At 46.1% G+C, this 23237-nt stretch overlaps 1 protein-coding gene across 1 annotated transcript; it reads left to right on the top strand.

Moving 5' to 3' along the window:
• Nucleotides 1-1867: 1867 nt before the first annotated feature.
• On the top strand, nucleotides 1868-22081 carry LOC126203158 (uncharacterized). Its single transcript, XM_049937400.1, has 2 exons — nucleotides 1868-2202; nucleotides 18878-22081. Exons 1-2 carry the CDS (start codon nucleotides 1883-1885, stop codon nucleotides 19683-19685), a joined length of 1128 nt encoding a protein of 375 aa, XP_049793357.1. The 5' UTR covers nucleotides 1868-1882; the 3' UTR covers nucleotides 19686-22081.
• Nucleotides 22082-23237: the final 1156 nt, after the last annotated feature.

The following is a 23237-nucleotide window of genomic DNA, read 5'->3' as shown; positions in this document are numbered from 1 at the left end:
CAGCAAGATGGAGCACCATCGCACTGGTACAACAATGTGCGCAGTTCCCTCAATGTCAACGTGCCTCAACGTTGGATAGGGCGTACAGGATCGCGAGACCAGGGTTTACATTTTTGGCCTCCGAGGTTCCCTGACTTGACACCATGTGATTTCTTCCTGTGGGGATATGTTAAACATTATGTTTACGTTCCTCCCTTACCTAGTGGTTCAAAATGGTTCAAATGGCTCTGAGCACTATGGGACTTAACATCTCAGGTCATCAGTCCCCTAGAACTTAGAACTACTTAAATCTAACTAACCTAAAGACATCACATACATCCATGCCCGAGGCAGGATTCGAACCTGCGACCGTAGCGGTCGCGCGGTTCCAGACTGAAGCGCCTAGAATCGCTATGCCACCAACAGCCGGCCCTTACCTCGTGACATTGATGAACTAAAATCCAGAGTATCAGCTGCTGTAGCTTCAGTGACAGAAGACACCTTACATCAGTTTGGGATGAATTCGGCTATCGGTTAGATGTCGTTCGTGCAGCCAATGGAGGACGTATTGAACATTTATGATGGATTTTTATAAACTTCTGTCTTTTCTGAGCAATTTAGTACGCAATTTGTTGGTGTTAAGCCCTCCTTCCTAAAAAATAATTCTATTTAAAATCGAGTCATTCTTCTTGGGACACCCTGTGCAATCGATTCGTAGATTCGAAGACAATATCGTTTTAGATCATATTTTCATTTCATGGCCTTTACAGCGCACCCTCACCGAGGGCTTCTAGGGGTGTCTTTCCCAAACGTATGTTTTTGCAGATAGTAAATCACTTATGGAGCAAGTTTTATTTTAAATGCTTAGAGGCATTTTAGAGTTAAGCTTCCTTGTCACGTTTTTCCCAACTCTCCCACATAAATAGGTGTGCTAGGTAACTTTTAACACTTTCGTAATTGTTTGCCATAACAAAGTCATATGTATGCCAAATATAGAACACACACAAATTTTCGTTTTAACTGTCTAAATCCTTCAAATAATTTAGTTCGGGCGTTGATGATTGGCGTAACCAAGCACCATCAATATCTTTTATTGTCAGAGAAAATTATCGTATTTAAGGCGATAATATGGTCAAATAAGCACAGGACAGAGGGTAACTGAGAAACAATTCATCGAAATCTAACGGAGTCTGCCAAACGTCAGCTTGCGGAAACAACGCATGTTCAAACTGCCTGGCAGCACAAGTGCTCTACGGACTTTTTTTTCCTAATCTCATTTTGTTCGTGATTGTTCGTTCTATTTGTTCGTGGGGAATGCCTCCTGACGCTTGTTCAAGTTCATCGTCGTTCCATTAACTCAATATTTTTAATTACAGAGGGCGGCTAACCCTCTGACCGAACACACTGAGTTACCGTGCCGGCACCGACTGGGCTATCCAAGAACGACTCGCGACCCGTCCTCACAGCTCCAGTTCTGCCATTACCTCGTCTCCTACCTTCCAAACTTCACAGAAGCTCTCCTGCGAAACTTGCATAACTAGCACTCTTGGAAGTCAGGATATCGCGGAGACATGGCTTAGCCACAGCCTGGGGGATGTTCCCAGAATAAGATTGTCACTGTGCGATAGACCGAGACACGAACTCTGGACCCGAGTTCGAGTCTCGGTCCGACGCACAGTCTTAATCTGCCAGGAAGTTCCATATCAGTGCACATTCCGCTGCAGAGTGAAAAATCTCATTCTGGAAACAACGCATGTTGTTCCCGTGAGAAAGCGGAAGGCTGACAGTTTATCTACAGGCTTCCTCTTCAGCCGTAAATAGAAGATGCGTAAGCAGTGGCTACGCCTCGCCAGGCTGTATATTTCATATCGTCAGTGTGTGGAGGGAGCACTGAACGAAGACGATGGCGTGTGGTCGCTTTCCGACGGCAGGGTTGCTCTTGTGGCTTCTGGTAGCACAACTGCTGGCGTCTGCGGGCAGCGATACGTCCGATTCCATCTACCTGCAGGCCAGAGGCTTCCCGCCCGTGCAGTGCAGCCTGTGGACTGCCGCCGCCTCCGGAGGCGACGGGCCCGGGGTCGACTTCTGGATGCGCGGCGTCGTCTCTCGACAGCTCTACGGCTGCCGCCTGGACGCAGACGACGAGCTCCGCCAACAGACTTTGGCGGCCAGTCGTAACGGCCGCCTGACATTTCTGACCGAGTGGAGCGTATTGCTCAACAGGTACGTATGTATTAGAGATGGGCAAACTCGTTCATCCTTGGGAACTAGTCACTGCTGATCGTTCTTTTTTGGGAACCGTTCATTTTTACTCGTTCGCCGTTCATTTGTGCTTGGTATGTGGTTCTTACGAAAAACTGAAAATTAGTAGTGTAGGTGACTGAAGGATGGAGGGCACCAAGAGGGGGCACTTGCCTCCCCCCTGTAGAGTTTTTATTCATTACAGAATTCTTACACACTTTTAGAAGTAATTTCTGTGATTCTGCAGAACCTCTCGTTTAGCCAACCGTAGCCTTGTGTGACTGATCGCAGGGAAATAATATAGGCTGGCGCACGGAAAACCCGCCCCGAGTACAGACTGCTCGCCAATTACGGACGATGTGTTGCCCGTTACGAGCAGATACAACAAACAGACAAACATGTAATAATTAGGCAGTGTAGAAATAACAAGCTAATGCAAGCAACAATTGCGAAACAATCGATGACGATGTGTAGAGAGCTGGAGAAGAGAACATGAAAATCTCACGCAACGCGCATGGGCTATAGCTCATGTAGTCTTGTAAACCTGTTGGTGGCTGTTTCCCAACTTAATAGACCAAAAGTGTCTTGTAAAAAATTCTTCGTTTCCACTTCCACTACATAGCTATGCTATGTTGTAAACAATAATCGTTTACGCCCTATATATACTTCACGTTGTCTCTGAGTTCGTAGGCGAAGTAGAGACTTTATGGGAGCATAAAATAAAATGTGGTTTTCTCATACTTGCGTAACACGCTTAGTAAAATTTAGGTTTTTATGTTGCATTATTAAAGTTAATGCAGCAATAGTAATAATAATTAAGTTCGCAGTAGTGAAGTTTTTGGTTTGAAAGCTCCTTCTGAACAAATGTTTTTGAGATAATAAGTAAATACGATTTTATGGCAATCTATGTGTTTTGAAATGGAGAGACACCGCTTTTCCTACTGAGCCAAAATGACCCATAACCCACTTTTTTTTTTTTTTCAAAGAAACCAAACCAGCAGGTGATGCAAACTGGAAACAACCAAACTTAAAAATAATTAGAGCCTTCCTAAATGTAATGTTTTTTGTATGAAAGATACACGAAAATCGTTTTATATGAATTTTCTTACACTAAAAATTAAGCAAATTATTGAAAGTTAGCTGCTACATCAAGTCGATGAAACCAAAAATTATATGAATAACAAAAAAACTTGCGTTGTTCTAAGTATGTCTTCTGCTGTTCATCGATATAATGAAGTGAGCTGATATGCTCTTTTGTTACCTGAAAAGACGTACCTATTACATACAACGTAATTTTTATGCAATTTACGTAAATATAAAATACTTTTTGATTACCGGTCGTGGACGCTGAATAGCCAGAACCAAGTGCAAGAACAGTTTGGAACACATGTAAAATAGGCGAGCGCAGTGAACTAAACGAGCAACTGGATACTGAACTAACTAGGAGCAGTCGGCAGTGGAACTGAGACAGGTGGTCATGCGAAGAACGGCGAGTGCGGCCGAGGGAGACAGAGACTGAGACGAGCATGCGACCGAGGCTGGAACGAGAACTGCCGAATTGACCGCCGCCACCGAAGTGAACTAGTGAACTATGAACCGATCGTTCCTCGTTCCCGGGAACTATAAGTAGACCGCCGCGACCGAAGTGAACTATGGACCGATCGTTCCTTGGAATTCGTTCCTCGGTCCTTTCGTTCATCTTGGTGAACCGTTCCTTTGCAGCCGTTCGTTCGCGAACCACACATCTCTAGTTTGTATTCCACATACCATATTTTAGTTTTTCTCCTTTTTTGTTTTCGTTTGCTTTCTGAAACGGAATCGAAGTTCATGAGGAATGGAAAGAGATTTTATGATTTGCCAGTTTCATTACAGTTCTGCCAGAGACGCCAAAGAATTAGGAATAGATAGTGCCTTGAAAAAAAAGTTCTGATATGAGTACCAAGGAAAGCAAAACAAACATAATCGAATGTTGTTCTTCAGTCCGATGACTGGTTTGATGCAACTCTCCATGGTTTCCTGTCTGAGAGGTCACAGTTCGTAGTAATTGACGGAAAGTCATCAAGTAAAACAGAAGTGATGTCGGGCGTTCCCCAAGGTAGTGTTATATACTCTTCGCTGTTCCTTATCTACTCGTATATTAACGATTTTGGAGACAATCTGAGCAGCCGTCTTCCGTTGTTTGTCGTCTTCCGTAGTTTATCGACTAATAAAGTCATCAGAAGACCAAACCAAACTACAAAACGATTTAGAAGAAATATCGGAATGGTGCGAAAAGTGGCAGTTGACCCTAAATAACAAAAAGTGTGAGGTCATCCACATGAGTGCTAAAAGGAACTCGTTCGGTTACACGATAAATCAGTCTAATCTAAAAGCCGTAAATTCAACTAAATACCTAGGTATTACAATTACGAACAACTTAAATTGGAAGGTTGGTTCAAATGGCTCTGAGCACTATGGGACTTAACGTCTGTGGTCATCAGTCACCTAGAACTTAGAACTACTTAAACCTAACTAACCTAAGGACATCACATACATCCATGCCCGAGGCAGGATTCGAACCTGCGACCGAAATTGGAAGGAACACTTAGAAAATGTTGTGGGGAAGGCTGACCAAAGACTGCATTTTATTGGCAGGACACTTAGAAAATGTAACAGACATACTAAGGAAACTGACTACACTACACTTGTCCGTCCTCTTTTAGAATACTGCTGCGCGACTGCATTTTATTGGCAGGACACTTAGAAAATGTAACAGACATACTAAGGAAACTGACTACACTACACTTGTCCGTCCTCTTTTAGAATACTGCTGCGCGGTGTGGGACCCTTACCAGATAGGACTGACGGAGTACATCGAAAAAGTTCAAAGAAAGGCAGCACGTTTTGTATTATCGCGAAATATGGGAGAGAGTGTCACAGAAATGATACAGGATTTGGGCTGGACATCATTAAAAGAAAGGCGTTTTTCGTTGCGGCGGAATCTTCTCACGAAATTCCAATCACCAACTTGTTCCTCCGAATGCGAAAATATTTTGTTGACACCGACCTACATAGGGAGCAACGACCACCAAGACAAAACAAGGGAAATCAGAGCCCGTACGGAAAGATATAGGTGTTCATTCTTTCCTCGCGCTATTCGAGATTGGAATAATAGAGAATTGTGAAGGTGATTCGAAGAACCCTCTGCCAGGCACTTAAATGTGATTTGCAGAGTATCCATGTAGATGTAGATGTAGGTACTTCAGACTGTGCAAGACTGTTCATTTCCAAATAACTACTGCAATCTACATCCATTTGACCGCGGGTCCAATATTCGTTCCTTGGCCTTCCTCTACAATTTTCACCAGCCACAGTTTTCTCCAGTACCAAATGGATGAATGTCTCCCATTAACCAATTTCTACTTGTAGTCAAGTTGTCCCACTAATTTCTTTTCGCTGCAATTCTGCTCACTACCTCCTCATTAGTTACGTGATCTACCCCTCTAATCTTCAGCATTCTTCTCTGGCATTCATTTAAAAAACATCTATTCCCTTCTTGTCTAAACTGCTTATCGCCCTTGTTTCTCTTCCATAAAAGGCTATACACCAGAAAACACTTCCCAACAAATAAATTGATATTCGATGTTAACAAATTTCATTTCTTTGGAAGATTTTCACTTTACATTTTTTATACACTTCCTGCTTCGGCTACTATCCGTTACTTTATCGCCTACATAAAAAATGTTCAAATGTGTGTGAATTCCTAAGGGAGCAACTTGCTGAGGTCATCGGTCCCTAGAGTTACTCCGGCGGGAGGGGCCGTGCAGTCCGCGACATGGCGCCTCAAACCGCACGACCACTCCACGCGGCATCGCCTACATAGCAAGACTCATCTCTGCTTTCAGTGTCTCACTTCCTAATCTAATTCCCTCGGCGTCGTCTCATTTAATTCAATAACAATTCATTACGATTTTTTCGATTTTGTTGATGTTCACCTTGAATCTTCCTTTCAATACATTATCTATTCCGTTGCCGCGTGGGATTAGCCGAGCTGTTTACAGCATCATGATGGTCGCATCCGTGTTTGGCAACATCGCGGTGAACGCACATTGGAAGCGTGTATTCGTCATCGCCATACTGGCGTATCACCCGGCGTGATGGTATGGGGTGTCATTGGTTACACGTCTCGATCACCTCTTGTTCGCATTGACGCCACTTTGAACAGTGGACGTTTCATTTCAGATGTGTTACGACCCGTGGCTCTACCCTTCATTCGATCCCTGCGAAACCCTACATTTCAGCAGGATAATGCGACCGCATGTTGTAGGTCCTGTACGTGCCTTTCTGGATACAGAAAATGTTCGACTGCTGCCCTGGCCAGCATATTCTCCAGATCTCTCACCAATTGAAAACGTCTGGTCAATGGTGGCCGAGCAACTGGCTCGTCACAATACGCCAGTCACTGTGGTATCGTGTTGAAGCTGTATGGGCAGCTGTACCTGTACACGCCATCCAAGCTTTGTTTGACTCAATGCCCAGGCGTATGAAGGACGCTATTACGGCCAGAGGTGGTTGTTCTGGGTACTGGTTTCTCAGGATCTGTGCACCCAAATTGCGTGAAAATGCAATCACATGGACACGAGGGATTAGCCGAGCGGTCTGAGGCACTGCAGTCATGGACTGTGTGGCTGATCCCGGCGGAGGTTCGAGTCCTCCCTCGGGCATGGGTGTGTGTGTTTGTCCTTAGGATACTTTAGGTTAAGTAGTGTGTAAGCTTAGGGACTAATGACCTTAGCAGTTAAGTCCCATAAGATTTCACACACACATTTTCTATTCCGTTCAGCTGCTCTTCCTTCTCCAAATTTTCCTTTGGTTTCCTTTACTGTTTGCTCAACATACAAACTGAATAGCGTCGGGGATAGTCTACAACTTTGTCTCACTCTCTTTTCAAACACTAATTCGCTTCACGCCTTCCACTATTACCATTGCTGTCCAGCTTTTATTTTATTTTTTTGGTCATCAGTCTACTGACTGGTTTGATGCGGCCCGCCACGAATTCCTTTCCTGTGCTAACCTCTTCATCTCAGAGTAGCACTTGCAACCTACGTCCTCAATTATTTGCTTGACGTATTCCAATCTCTATCTTGCTCTACAGTTTTTGCCCTCTACAGCTCCCTCTAGTACCATGGAAGTCATTCCCTCATGTCTTAGCAGATGTCCTATCATCCTGTCCCTTCTCCTTATCAGTGTTTTCCACATATTCCTTTTCTCTCCGATTCTGCGTAGAACCTCCTCATTCCTTACCTTATCAGTCCACCTAATTTTCAACATTCGTCTACAGCACCACATCTCAAATGCTTCGATTCTCTTCTCTTCTGGTTTTCCCACAGTCCATGTTTCACTACCATACAACGCCAGACGTACATCCTCAGAAATTTCTTCCTCAAATTAAGGCCGGTATTTGATATTAGTAGACTTCTCTTGGCCAGAAATGCCTTTTTTACCATAGCGAGTCTGCTTTTGATGTCCTCCTTGCTCCGTCCGTCATTGGTTATTTTACTGCCTAGGTAGCAGAATTCCTTAACTTCATTGACTTCGTGACCATCAATCCTGATGTTAAGTTTCTCGCTGTTCTCATTTCTACTACTTCTCATTACCTTCGTCTTTCTCCGATTTACTCTCAAACCATACTGTGTACTCATTAGACTGTTCATTCCGTTCAGCAGATCATTTAATTCTTCTTCACTTTCACTCAGGATAGCAATGTCATCAGCGAATCGTATCATTGATATCCTTTCACCTTGTATTTTAATTCCACTCCTGAACCTTTCTTTTATTTCCATCATCGCTTCCTCGATGTACAGATTGAAGAGTAGGCGCGAAAGGCTACAGCCTTGTCTTACACCCTTCTTAATACGAGCACTTCGTTCTTGATCGTCCACTCTTATTATTCCCTCTTGGTTGTTGTACATATTGTATATGACCCGTCACTCCCTATAGCTTACCCCTACTTTTTTCAGAATCTCGAACAGCTTGCACCATTTTATATTGTCGAACGCTTTTTCCAGGTCGACAAATCGTATGAAAGTGTCTTGATTTTTCTTTAGCCTTGCTTCCATTATTAGCCGTAACGTCAGAATTGCCTCTCTCGTCCCTTTACTTTGTATTTCTGATTTTCCCGGAACATGTTTGTACTTCCTCCTTTCATCAATCAACTGAAGTATTTCTTCTGTTACCCATGGTTTCTTCGCAGCTACCTTCTTTGTACCTATGTTCTCCTTCCCAACTTCTGTGATGGCCCTTTTTAGAGATGTCCATTCCTCTTCAACTGTACTGCCTACTGCGCTATTCCTTATTGCTGTATCTATAGCGTTAGAGAACTTCAAACGTATCTCGTCATTCCTTAGTACTTCCGTATCCCACTTCTTTGCGTATTGATTCTTCCTGACTAATGTCTTGAACTTCAGCCTACTCTTCATCACTACTATATTGTGATCTGAGTTTATATCTGCTCCTGGGTACGCCTTACAATCCAGAATCTGATTTCGGAATCTCTGTCTGACCATGATGTAATCTAATTGAAATCTTCCCGTATCTGCCGGCCTTTTCCAAGTATACCTCCTCCTCTTGTGATTCTTGAACAGGATATTCGCTATTACTAGCTGAAACTTGTTACAGAACTCAATTAGTCTTTCTCCTCTTTCATTCCTTGTCCCAAGCCCATATTCTCCTGTAACCTTTTCTTCTACTCCTTCCCCTACAACTGCATTCCAGTCGCCCATGACTATTAGATTTTCGTCCCCCTTTACATACTGCATTACCCTTTCAATATCCTCATACACTTTCTCTATCTGTTCACCTTCAGCTTGCGATTTCGGCATGTATACCTGAACTATCGTTGTCGGTGTTGGTCTGCTGTCGATTCTGATTAGAACAACCCGGTCACTGAACTGTTCACAGTTACACACCCTCCGCCCTACCTTCCTATTCACAACGAATCCTACACCTGTTATACCATTTTCTGCTGCTGTTGATATTACCCGATACTCATCTGACCAAAAATCCTTGTCTTCCGTCCACTTCACTTCACTGACCCCTACTATATCTAGATTGAGCCTTTGCATTTCCCTTTTCAGATTTTCTAGTTTCCCTACCACGTTCAAGCTTCTGACATTCCACGCCCCGACTCGTAGAACGTTATCCTTTCGTTGATTATTCAATCTTTTTCTCGTGGTAACCTCCCCCTTGGCAGTCCCCTCCCGGAGATCCGAATGTGGGACTATTCTGGAATCTTTTGCCAATGGAGAGATCATCATGACACTTCTTCAATTACAGGCCACATGCCCTGTGGCTACACGTTACGTGTCTTTAATGCAGTGGTTTCCATTGCCCTCTGCATCCTCATGTCGTTGATCATTGCTGATTCTTCCGCCTTTAGGGGCAATTTCCCACCCCTAGGACAAGAGTGTGCCCTGAACCTCTATCCGCTCCTCCGCCCTCTTTGACAAGGCCGTTGGCAGAATGAGGCTGACTTCTTATGCCGGAAGTCTTCGGCCACCAATGCTGATTATTTATCAAAATTTAAGCAGTGGCGGGGATCGAACCCGGGACCAAAGACGTTTTGATTATGAATCAAAGACGCTACCCTTTTTTTGTTTTTGTTTTAGTTTTAGTTTTTTTTCTTTTGAAAAAAGGGAAAAAGAATTTTGGAAGGTTTGTTTTTCTGCTTTTTTTATTTTTATTTTATTTTATTTTTATACAAATGGCTAAAAGGAAGGCCGTTCCTCTTCGGCTACATAAACAGAATAATAGGAAGTCGTCCCGTTACGACAAAGGATGCTCCATACTATAGCCCGTTGCGAATTTTTCGATGACTGTCTTCTCGTTGCTGTGTTGTTTCCGTTGTTTGTTCAATCTCATAAAAAAAGGAAATGGGAAGAGGTGCTATGGTTATCTTCTCATGTCATCGATAATCCAGCTGCGAGGCGGATTATGGAATGCGCTCCAAAGAAAATTAGAAAAATATTGCCTATATTTAGGGTTCTTGACGATCGCACAATGTCGTTCGTTGAGGTAATACCAAAAATCGGATACTGTCTTTTCGCCATTACCGATGAGGTAGTGAACAGCGTGGCCGCTGATCCACGTCACAGAGTTCGTTTTTGCTCTTGGGAAATAAATCTGATCGGGGAAAAGAAGTGATCGGGTAGTTATCCTGTCGGGAGTCGTGCGTGTGAGAAAAGCCAATATCTGACGCACCAAATACCAAACGTCCTTTGCCGACCCGCATTCGAAACGATGTTCATCCGTGTCAATCACTTGGCATGTGGCACATAAGGGTGAATCAGCGAGGTGGATGTGATGTAGGCGGGACTGGCACAACTGTTTCCCATTAACAGTTACGTACCATGCAGATTGCACGTTAGTATCAAGGGTGGTGGCATTCACTGCCTGCCACACAGCGCGCCACTTTGTATTGGGGTGTTTGCTTTCAATCACATTCGGCGTCCTGTTCATTTGCATGGCAGCATATATCGCCCTCGTCATCATCAAGCGTGTGGGTAGTAGTGCGGCGCGGATGTAGCTTAATTCAAGGAAGAATTGGCTAATGTAGAAGCAAGGTGCTGGGATGTCCGATATCATCACAGGGGGTGCGAGTGAGATTGGTCGTAAGGCTTCCAGTAAGAGACTTGTGAGGCACGACGGACTTCGTCGCCACAGTTGAAGGTGACAGCTGACGAACAGGGCCTTCGCTCTGTTCTGAACATGACAATGGCCTAAACCCCCTCTGCTCCTCGGGAGGGTTAGGGACTCGTAACAAATCTTAAATAACATGCCCGTGTTAACAAAGGATCCCAAAACCGCCAACATGCGGTGAGCCAGGGTAGGTGGTATGGGGAGTATCTGCGCAAAATGGGGGATACGTGACGCCAAATAGACGTTAGCATATCGTGTCCGTTGCAGGAGGTCTAGATGTCGCAGACCGTGGTCACTTATTCCTGCTCTCATCTGATTCAATAAACGCCTGTCGTTAAGGGCTGTTGAACGCTTCATGTCAGATGTGAAATCAATGCCAAGACAGCGGATTGTGTCACTGATTATTAGCGGTGCGACGCTCTCGTCGGGTAGGTCTCTGCCTATAGACAGGGCGTGTGATTTGTGGAGATTGAGATGGCTCCCCGATGCCGCGCCGTAGGTCGCCACCCACGCCAGTGCTACACGAACATCGTCATTATTGCGAAGAAGGAGTACCAGATCATCCGCATAGGCAGTGCAGCAAGAAGTGTGTCCACAAAGGGACATTCCAGTCAAGCGTTGTCGGAGGCCGCAGAGGAGTGGTTCCAAGACGAGGGCGTACAATATCGCCGAAAGAGGGCAGCCTTGTCGCACCGATCGCTGGATCTGTATCGGCGGCGTAAGACGGCCATTATATAACACCTTGGACGTCACGCCGCGTAGGAGACGCATCAGTACATTAACTATGACGTCCGGATACCCCATGTGTCGCAGTACCTCCATCAAAAATGTGTGGTCGACTCTGTCAAAGGCCTGGCTAAAGTCGAGTGAGGCAAAAACTCCTGGCAGCTGGCGAGCTTTGGCTAGCGCGATCATATCTCTGTATCGGCACAATGCAGTGCGAATATTACGGTCACCACCTAACGATGCCTGGTCCTGCGACACAACACATCGTACTGATCGCTTTAGGCGTGCCGCCAGAAGCCGGGTGAAAATCTTCATGTCACTGTTGAGTAAGGTCAAGGGCCGATAGTCACTGATCCTGGATCCGCCTCGTGGTTTATGTATAGGCACAATCAGTCCTTCTAGGAAGGCCCCAGGTATCTGCGTCGTGGGAGACATAAGATCGCGGCAAATATCAGTCCATGCTGGTGCCAGCAATTGTTGATACGTCCGGTAAAATTCCAGAGGAAGGCCATCAGGTCCCGGGGACTTATGAGCAGCCCCAGCCTGTATTGCTTCAATGATTTCCTCTTCCGTTACATCTGCAGTCAAATCGGCCACCGCTGTCGGAGAGATCGAGCCATAAGTGAGTTGAGAGACTTCGGCGATCACCTCTGGGGGATGTCGATGTTCCGAGTACAGCCTAGTGTAGTGAACATGAAGGGTGTTTCCTATGTCGCGCTGGGTATCAAGGCGTCGTCCGTCTTCCGTCGTGATGGCTTGGATCAGTGTCCTGCGTCGGCGCCGTCGTTCTGCAATGACGTGGTACATAGACGGTTCCTCCTGGGCCACTCTGTCTTGAGTGCGCGCTCTGACGATCGCACCCTCAAGGTGGCAGCGTGTTAATCTGATGATCTGTGCCTTGGCACGGTTCACCGTCACCTGCCGTGCAGGTGAGTACGGCAGTGTTGTACATTCCCTTAAGATGCTTTAGTAAACGTCCATGGTATGTCTCTTCCATGCTGCAACATCTCGGCCGTAGCCTATCAAGGTCTTCCGGAGGGCTGGTTTGGCGCAGAGTAACCACCACGACAGTGTAGACCGGTAGGTACCACGCCGGCGGCTACAAGAGTCCCACGTGTTCTCTATAAGGCGGCGGCATTCCTGAGAAGCGAGGTGGGCGACGTTCAACTTCCAAGGACAACGTCTGTGCCATACCTTCTGGCGGCCGAGGGTAATAGCGCAGATGTAGGCCTCGTGGTCAGAAAAAGCTGTGGGCCAAACTTCGGCAGCTCTTGTCCCCACAGCTATGGAGCGCGACATGTAAATCCGGTCGATGCGGCTGGAGGAATGGCTGGTGTAGTGAGTAAATCCGGGCCGATCGCCACAAACGTGTTCCCACGAGTCCACCAATTGAAGATTATTTATAATTGTCGTAAGTTCTGCGCAGGGAGAATGATGCGGTAACTGATCCTTAGGTGCTTTGCTACAGTTGCCCTCCCATTATCAAGGCGTCCTGACGGCCCATAAAGAGGGGCGTGATTGTATGAGCGAAAAAGGTGGATCGTTCGCGACGCCGACCAGATCCTGACGGTGCATAGATGTTAATAAGTTTGACTCCTTGGATAGTAAGAGCCATGCCTCTGGCGTCAGGGAGATACTCGACGTCTTCTGCGGTTATACCTTCGCGGAGGAGGATCGCCACACCACTGCCATTGGCAGACGCATGTGAGACCCAAGTCTTGTAGCCATAGGGTCCCTTGAAGTCTGTGACGTACACCTCTTGAAGGAGCACAATGTCGATGTCTGCTGCGTTGAGCAGGTCCTGTAGCATCGCTAGTTTATGTCGGGCACGTATGTTGTTGATGTTAATCGTCGCTAGACGCTACGTTTGGTGAGCCAGGTCGGCAACTGGGTTGTGTAGGAGGCCAGGTGTGGGAGGCAGGGGCGGCCCCACAGAGGCTGACGATACAGCCGTAGTCACTGTGGTTGGTCGGTGTTGGCTACAACCGAGGGAGCATCTCTGCCTTCGGCATCCTCCTGGTGCTGTGGCTCAACCCCGACATCATCCACCCAAGAATCAGATGCAGCAATTGGTAACTGTTGATGAGTGCTATCAGTAGAGCGCTCGCGCGCATGTTCAGTAGCAGAAGTGATGTTGTCAGACTGAGGCTCAGAAATTGTATCCGCCGTAGCATCGTGAAGGGAAGGGTGAGTTGTGGTGGTAGAGTCCTGATTGTCGTCCGACGCCGGATGTTCGTCCGGGTCACGCAACCGAAGCAGGTAATCATCGGATGGCGGCGTATGACGCCGTTTCTTGCGTTTTCGAGGGGACCGTTGTTTCCGGACATTGTTGTTCTGTGTCAGAGTGCGGGCGACAATCATCTGATGCGGTCTCCATTGGTAGGAAGGCAGAGGTCGGGACAATTTCAGTTTCTACTTCCATCTTCTCTTTAGGCTCGTCTTGGTGGCACAATTGATCACCGTCTTGAGGCAAGTCTGCCGATGACGTCGTAGAGGGGGATATGCTGTCCGCCACACTGTCATCGACCACTGACTGCAGTAAGGTGTTACGATCCTGGGCAGGAACAGCTGTTGCGGTTGCAGCCGCTGCATACGTGATGGGGAGTGAAGTAGGCGTCGCCGGGGATGGAACTTCACCAACCGGTGTCTGAGTCAGTCGGCGTTGAATGCAGGCCGATCGGACATGTCCTTCCTGGCCACAGCCGGCGCAAGTACGCGGTTGTCCGTCGTACATGACAATGGCTCTGCAGCCGCCAATTACTAAATAGGATGGCACATGCTTCGTCAGTTCAATCTTAATTTGTCGCACTCCATTTAAGACGGGGTACGTTTCAAACGTTTGCCATTTTTCAGCCAAGTGGCTTAGCACGTTGCCGTATGGTTTGAAAGCTGTCATCACAACATCTGGCGGGACTTCGAATGGCAGCTCGAAGACCCTCGGAGTGCGAAGGCCTAATCCAGCGTGGTCGATCGTGACAGTTCCTATGTGATCATCAGAATGCTTGAATTTAAGTCCATGAGCGTGTCGGCACACATCAGTGCACGCCTTTTCATTGATCATTTTTATGTGGACGACACTTTGTGTTATAGAAAAGTGGATCCCAATGATGTCTTGAGGTGCAATATGAAGTTCTTCCCGGATGAAACGTTCAATGTCAAGTGCTCGAGGTCTTGCATAGTCCGCTTGAAATGTGATCTTAGTGGTGGACTTGCGATACGAGTGCGCCATGGCACTACCGAGACACGGATGAAACGTTCAATGTCAAGTGCTCGAGGTCTTGCATAGTCCGCTTGAAATGTGATCTTAATGGTGGACTTGCGATACGAGTGCGCCATGGCACTACCGAGACACGGACGCGTGACACTCGCCGCAGCGGAAGGTAAACAGTAAACACTCGCGCGCGCGGTGCGCTAACAGGGGGACACAGGCACGACGACCTTGCCCCACCGCTGCTAACAGCGGACTGCCCCTAGACCACGGTTTTTATACAAGTTGTAAAGAACTTTTTACTTTCTCGAATTAAGTCAGGGGATGTCTCCGTTTGCGTCGTAGAAGTTTGTAATTTGGATCAAATGTGCCTACGACGTTCTTCCGCAGTTTTGTACAAGCGTGGCGCCCTGCAACATCACCCTCGGGATCGACATAGCTTGAAACAGCAAGGCATCGACACATGGCCAAAAGCGGCCAGCTCTCAGAAGTTAATGTGACGTGTAGGGTGGGTTCACAGATGTCACATGCGCACCGTATTTCACCACCATTCTGCCTACCGCCACCGAGAACCCGTCAAAAGATGGAGAGATCGTCACAGCCTCCCTTACCCACATTTTGTCGCGATGCCCAGCTTTGAAATCACGCTTTTTCCAACGAAAAGGCCTCATGAAGACGCAAGGGGGAGGGGGGACATAGGGCGTCAATGAAACCACCCCTTTTCTTCGGCCGTTGAATCCCACACATTTCACTGTAGAAAACGACAGTTCGCAATCAGATCAGCAACACGACGACGGTCTTGCCAACCTTTGACACCGCTGACACACTCGATGTTGGCCGCCTGGGAAATGTAGCCTCTGGTCATCAGTTAATGGCGTCACAATATGTCAGTTCATAGTGTTAAGCTCTTAGATTAATTTAATGCAGTCGTTTCTAACAGACGGCTGAAACTGCGATTGTGAGAAAAGGTTTATAAGACTAATGAGTCAAGAAACGACCGCACAAGGAGTTTTGGAAAGCGCTGTGTTGAATATGGCACAGACACTGACAAAGAATGTGAAAGAAAAACGTCAATGAATGGAAGTGCGTGTTGGAGAAGGTGGTGCAAAATCACAATACTGGAAAGAGTGTAAAATGAAAATCGCAAGCAAACTATACATATACAGGGTGACACAGAATAATGGGAACGTTTCAAATGAGTTGTGGCAGCCATGGGCAGGTGGTAGCACTGCGGGTTACAGCATGCATTAGCCCTAAAAATGTGTTATAAAAACATTGATAGCTTGGTAGCGGCGCAGAGGGAGTTTCGACGTTTTTATAATTTAGGGCGTCATGATGTCGTTCTGTCGAAACATGCGATAAAATGTTGGATTGAAAAACTGGATCTGCCCTCAAGAAGAAACCAACAGGACGTTCTCCAGCGAAACATTGATGTTGTACGCGAGTCTGTCTTACGGAGCCCATGTCGTTCAATTCGTAAGCAAGAAACAGTGATTGGAATGTCCCAGGATGATGTTCGCAGAATTCTTCATCTTGATTTAAAATTCCACCCGCACAGATGGTGTAACAATTGAAGGACGACGATTACCTGTTACGATTAGGATTCTGTCAACAAATGATAGCCGGCCGCGGTGGTCTAGCGGTTCTAGGCGCTCAGTCCGGAACCGCGCGACTGCTACGGTCGCAGGTTCGAATCCTGCCTCGGGCATGGATGTGTGTGATGTCCTTAGGTTAGTTAGGTTTAAGTAGTTCTAAGTTCTAGGGGACTGATGACCACAGATGTTAAGTCCCATAGTGCGAAATTTTTTCGCGAATCAAAACTGTTCACTACGAAGGCGTTACGAACAGAACGAGTGCGTTTCAGTAGTTTAGGGAGTTCAGCGGAGGCAGAACAAATGTAAGTGACGAACAGAGGAGCGGAAGATTTTCCATTCTGACTGATGAGATGGTTCAAAATAACGAGGAAACTGTTCGTGAAGACCATCGATTGACAGTGGCACAATTCCAGTTCCCATGTGCCAAAGCTTCAAAACCAAAATTCTGGCTTTAAAAAAAAATCTTAAGCTTAGCGGTTTGGGACTGAAAACGCATTAGTTTGATCGAATTTCTACCACAAGGGGATACCATGAATGCACAACAATAGTGTGAGAGCCTAAAAAAAATTCGAAAGCAGCATTCAAAACGTAAGAATGGCAATAACAACGAGAGGATTGTGCTTATTGCCCCACAACGCCCCTCTTCACATCGCCTTAACCATCAAGATGCTCTTAGACTCGTTTGGTTGGAGTTGTTTTGAACCATCCACGGTATTCCCCTTACTTGGCGCCTTCAGAATGTTATCTTTTCACCTCCCTGGATGAGCACATGAGTGAAATCAAATTTTCAAGCAACGAGCAGGTCCAGAAAGAGGTTATGGTGGAAGATGCCGGCGGTAGAGTTCTTTGACGTGACTTAATTCCTTTGGCCCCTATGAGGGCATAGGGCATCCAGGAGAACTCGCCATCCGTCTCTGTCTTTGGCCGTTTGCCTCAATTCTGCCCAGGTCTTGCCAACTCTTTTTGCTTCCCCTTCCACTGTCCTCTTCCATGTTCCCCGCAGTCTTCCTCTCTTCCTTGTTTCCTGGGGATTCCATTCCAATGCTTTTTCCTCGATGGCTCCCTGGTCTTCTATAGGTATCGCGTTTGTTATTCGCCAGAGCTCCTCATTCCATATTTTTTCTGGGCACCAGATATTCATGATGCATCGAAGAAATCTATTTATGAAGCTTTGTAACTGGGATGTTATCTTTTTATCTAATTTCCAACTTTCACTGGCGTACGGAAGGAAAGCCTTCACATTAGTATTATTGAAGAGGTCATAAAGAAGTTTGAGCCAGAGCTCACCAAATACACTGATGGCGATTACGTTGAAAAATAGATTAAAACTGTGTGCCGGACCGAGACTCGAACTCGGGACCTTTGCCTTTCGCGGGAAAGTGCTCTACCAACTGAGCTACCCAAGCACGACTCACACGCCGTCCTCACAGCTTTACTTCTGCCAGTACCTCGTCTCCTACTTTCCAAACTTTACAGAAAGAAAGGATATTGCGGAGACATGGCTTAGCCACAGCCTGGGGGATGTTTCCAGAATGAGATTTTCACTCTGCAGCGGAGTGTGCGCTGACATGAAACTTCCTAGCATATTAAAACTGTGTGCCGGACCGAGACTCGAACTCGGGATCTTTGCCTGGTAGAGCACTTGCCCGCGGATATCGTTCTGGAAACATACCCCAGGCTGTGGCTAAGCCATGTCTCCGCAATATCCTTCCTTTCAGGAGTGCTAGTTCTGCAAGGTTCGGAGGAGAGCTTCTGTAAACTTTGGAAGGTAGGAGACGAGGTACTGGCAGAAGTAAGGCTGTGAGGACGGCGGGTGAGTCGTGCTTGGGTAGCTCAGTTGGTAGAGCACGTGCCCGCGAAAGGCAAAGATCCCGAGATCGAGTCTCGGTCCGGCACACAGTTTTAATGTGCCAGGAAGTTTCATATCAGCGCACACTCCGCTGGAAACATCCCCCAGGCTGTGGCTAAGCCATGTCTCCGCAGTATCCCTTCTTTCAGGAGTGCTAGTTCCGCAAGGTTCGCAGGAGAGCTTCTGTAAAGTTTGGAAAGCAGGAGACGAGGTACTGGCAGAAGTAAAGCTGTGAGGACGGGGCGTGACTCGTGCTTGGGTAGCTCAGTTGGTAGAGCACTTGCCCGCTAAAGGCAAAGGTCCCAAGTTTGAGTCTCGGTCCGGCACACAGTTTTAATCTGCCAGGAAGTTTCATATCAGAGCACACTCCGCTGCAGAGTGAAAATCTCATTCTAGTTAAAAAGTGTTTCAACAAAATTCTTAAATTTTTTAAGTATGTTTTTTCTAAAAAATTAGTAAATCTACACTTACATTTTGAACATGCCTCGTATGAGGTCACACTTTAGATGTAGCACAAATCTTTACTGTCCAGTTTGATCTAATTCGAATCTGGATAATTTTTGCTGTATAACAAATTTTACACCTAAGTTCTTCGATCCTCAGGGGAGGTGGAAGGCAGTACCCGGAGTTGACCACCTCTCCGACGCCGTCGTTCGCCTGCGTCACCGACGGAGTGGGAGCCCCCAGCACGCTGCCGGCCGCTCTGTTCCCTCTTCGGGCCCGGCGACGGACGGTGGGAAGGCTCGGCCAGTGGCACAAGTGCGTCCGCGTGTCCGCGGGCTACCACGCCAGCCCCTTCACCGCCGGCGCCCCTCTGGTCAGGGTCGCTTTCCGGGGAGGCGCGCCCACCATCGTCTGCGGGATGGGCGACCCTAGCCGCAGCGCCGTACCCACCGTGCAGCTGCGGGGTCTCCTGGGCGCTCCGTACTCCTGCTTCTTCGCCTCCTACCTGGACTTCCCGGCGCTCAAGGGTCCCCCAGTCGGCCTAGTCTTCCAGAGGCAGATCCTCAACAAGTGGACGACCAAGGAGTCAGACACGGATGCTGCCGCGTTCCTCCCTTCCCAGTGCTGGCAGGCCGATGACAGCACCGACAGGTCTTTCGACTTCGACGTGGACTTCGACGGTAAACACGCCCAACGGTGCCGTTTTCAAGGAGACTGTCCACTGTGCGGTCAAGATGTGTCACCGACGCAGCCCTCTACAGTTTCCTTTACCGCTACAGAAGAGTCAGCCAGTCCTGACGAGACAACTGTCACAGTAGCCGCGGTCGCTAGAAGAGCACATTCCCGTCCAAAAAAAGTAAAGGCACCAGATTCCAAGCCACTTCTGTTTGAACGCCGTCTCTGCACTTACCATTCCCTCGACGAAAACAATAGCACTGTTGTGCACCAGATATCATGTTTTGGATAGCTATTCTACAAGCAAACTGTGATATGTAAGTCTCCCCCCCCCCCCCCTCCACTCCCTACCCAGCCCCACGCCAACTTTGACGTTTCTTTTACCATTCATAACAGTGGCGAGCTAGTAACAAGGCGTGTGCACGATGCTTTCAGCGCAGAGAGAGTCGAGAATTCCCTTGCACCGTCGCCAACACACTCCGTCTTTCCTTCACGCCACACACTCCAAGCGTTGCCTGTCATGGTAACTGTCAACACTGGGGTAAACGCTACATTGAGCCAGCGTTTCTGCTATTGACTCTACTTAGGAACATTTATATGGTCCGAAAATTATCTCTGTTGTTTGTTCACGTTGAAACGTGCCCTTACAAAAATTATAAATGACTGTGTTTAAACTGACACAATATTTTTTGCGCAACGCAATCTGACTTTCATAAATCCCTACAAAAGAATGGCCCTGACTAACAATAACCTATACCTTTCATGAATCACTCACCTCACAAAAATCTTCGTTACTCAAACTACTGCAATACAGCGAGCGCCAATACTGCCAGCTAAATAAAAGATTGTAACTACTGAAGGCACTAACTACTGACAGGCATAGTTAGCAAATGAAAGATTTTGATAGAGAACAAACAATGTATTTACCTTAATAGTGTTCAAAAGTCATAATATGTAGCCCGCATCTCGCTTCCCACGCCCGGGTTCCCGGGTTCGATTCCCGGCGGGGTCCGGGATTTTCTCTGCCTCGTGATGGCTGGGTGTTGTGTGCTGTCCTTAGGTTAGTTAGGTTTAAGTAGTTCTAAGTTCTAGGGGACTGATGACCGTAGCAGTTAAGTCCCATAGTGCTCAGAGCCATTTGAACCATCATAATATGTATGTCAGTTCATGGCATCCAGTCTTACAAATTTACTCTCTCTGATGGACACACTTCCAGATCATCCGCTGCCATCTTTCTCCCCACATCCACCACTGCTGGCGGCTCACCTCCAACTGCGCAACGCTACGCGCTGTTCACATCCGACTGCCCAACACTACAATAGCAAAAACATAAAAACCTAATAAGCGTACTTACAACATTTACCCATGTTCCATGTTACTACAGTAGTTAAGTAACTTCACCATTCAAAAATTAACAAAAAAAGTCGAAGCTAAATATCTCAGAACAGACAGTCGTGACAGAATGACCTTACTGACTGGCGTGTCCCATGGAAGATTGCTCCTCAGTACGGTGCATCGCCGTACCATATGCCTTCTTACGTGCAAATAACTCTAATTTTGGATTCTCTTTATCTGCACTTAATAAACTCAGAATTACAGATCTCTGGGAGTTGGTTATCACTAAATGTCTGTGTCTTTACCTCTTCCCTACAGTAAACGTGCAAATTGATGTGCTTCTCCATTTCATAAATTATGCTTGTAATTTGTACGTGCTCGTTCCTAAACATCAAATCGTTTTCTTTTATAACACCTTTGTGTTTCATGCCTGTGAAATTTCGAGTGTAATTCACACTGGATACACACAGTACATGATCATACGTTGATCCTATCGGCAGATCTCGTAGTATGTAAGGGGAAAACTGATAAAATCCCTATTTCGGTTGAGACACCGATTGATCAATAAATACAGTGATCAAATACATGCATTATACTAGACTAGCGGAACGTAGTTCTTCAAATCCTATTTTACATCTTGGCAGATGACTTCAGTTTCGCCTGAAATTGTGTAAGTGTAGACGCTGATTCCGAAAGAAAATACGCTTCTTGAATGTGGTGTCTGTTGTCAAATTTACAATTCCCATCTACGTGCAACAGGGAATTCTGGATCTACAAGAATCTGTCATTTTTAATAACAATTTTTCAAGTAAAGCATATTCCAACTAAGCTGTTCTTGTAGGAAAAAAATTAATCATAGTCACATACAACAGAACATTATCGACTGGCAGCAATGCCGTTGACTCCCACTAAATAGCTTTTCTACCAAAATGTTGGGTTCACTTTCCGTCTGCCAAAGGACGGTAACTGGTAACTGGCGCACATCCGTACAACACAAACGCACTTCCTCAATCGTACTACACAATAAGATATTCAAATAATATGGCTAAGTTTAAAGTAACAGATGAATAAAGATTAGTGATGAAAGCTATTGAGCAACTAAAATGTTTTTGTGGCTTGCTTGTGTAATGACCCATGATAGCAGGCGGAAGTGTGAAGTAATTCTGTATAACATTCAGTATCTCGCACTTCAAAAGTACTTGACAAACGTTAACTGTATTCTGCTTATCTATATGAAATAATAAATGATAAGGCAATGCAATTTAGTTTGAACGGATTGTCGAATACTGTATTCAAGTTATCAATCAAATACTGCATTCTCTGTACGTTCTTGTTTTCATTACGTAACCTCCTACATCAAACGATTCATATTTTTAATGTGTAATTACAAATGAGTTATTTGTCGAAACTGATAATCTTTTTACTTTTCAACTAGTTTTAATTCTGATTCTACTTTATTATCTGTAAAATGCATTCTCATAAATAAACATTGATATACTAAGTTCTCAGTAGTTGCGCCATCTTTTCTTGTAACCGTTGAGTTTCGTCGAAGCCTAGAGAGATATCCGAGGAGACATGCCTTGGAATGACGTAGCCTCGTTCCTGTTGCAATACAAGCTGCTAGCGCCGCTACTACAAGACAAAATGGACGATCTCAGTAATGTTGTATCTTGATGCTTAACATTGGTAAACGGTGGAGTAAAATGCAGTGTGGTGGAACTTTGCTCTGGAAATCCACCGTTCGACAGTTTGCAACATGCTGTAAGTCTCAACATTCACGACGAACGCTAAGATACGAATTTGATGTCCAAATAGTGCAAAACACTTTCAATATTGTCAACAATACACGCCCGTTCTAAGATTATTTGATCAAAGCCTCCACATTCATTTTGTACCACTGATAACCTGAATGGCCCATACAGTCAGCAAGCTTCTGTATGTTAAAATTTCAGTCTATTGCTTAATATTTCAGTCTCGACACACTTCTGCTTCTAATAACATAGTTCGCAGTTCTTATCAGAAATTGTAACTTATTAAACTTCCATCTCCCAGACAATTCATGTTTACGAGCATAATCTTTTAATAATCTGCTCCACCCGGGCCGGCCGCTGGTGGCCGAGCGGTTCTAGGCGCTTCAGTCTAGAACCGCGTGACCGCTACGGTCGCAGGTTCGAATCCTGCCTCGGGCATGGATGTGTGTGATGTCCTTAGGTTAGTTAGGTTTAAGTAGTTCTAAGCTCTAGGGGACTGATGACCTCAGATGATAAGTCCCATAGTGCTCAGAGCCATTTGAACCGTTTGCTCCACCCGGAAGGGATAGAGCGGGCTGCTTCAGAGTTTATAGTGGATGACAATTATGGAACTATATGAAAAAAAAAACGTAAATTGCTTACAAACTACGGCGTCCACATGTAAACGTCACTACAGATATTTGTATTTACGTTATGACATGTTCGATATGCCTGCCATCATTGGCGATGATGTGACGCAGACGAATAGCGAAATTCTG

This window comes from Schistocerca nitens, chromosome 9 (assembly GCF_023898315.1).
Source record: "Schistocerca nitens isolate TAMUIC-IGC-003100 chromosome 9, iqSchNite1.1, whole genome shotgun sequence".
Classification (NCBI taxonomy): domain Eukaryota; kingdom Metazoa; phylum Arthropoda; class Insecta; order Orthoptera; family Acrididae; genus Schistocerca; species Schistocerca nitens.
This window is presented reverse-complemented; position numbering and strand designations above follow the sequence as displayed.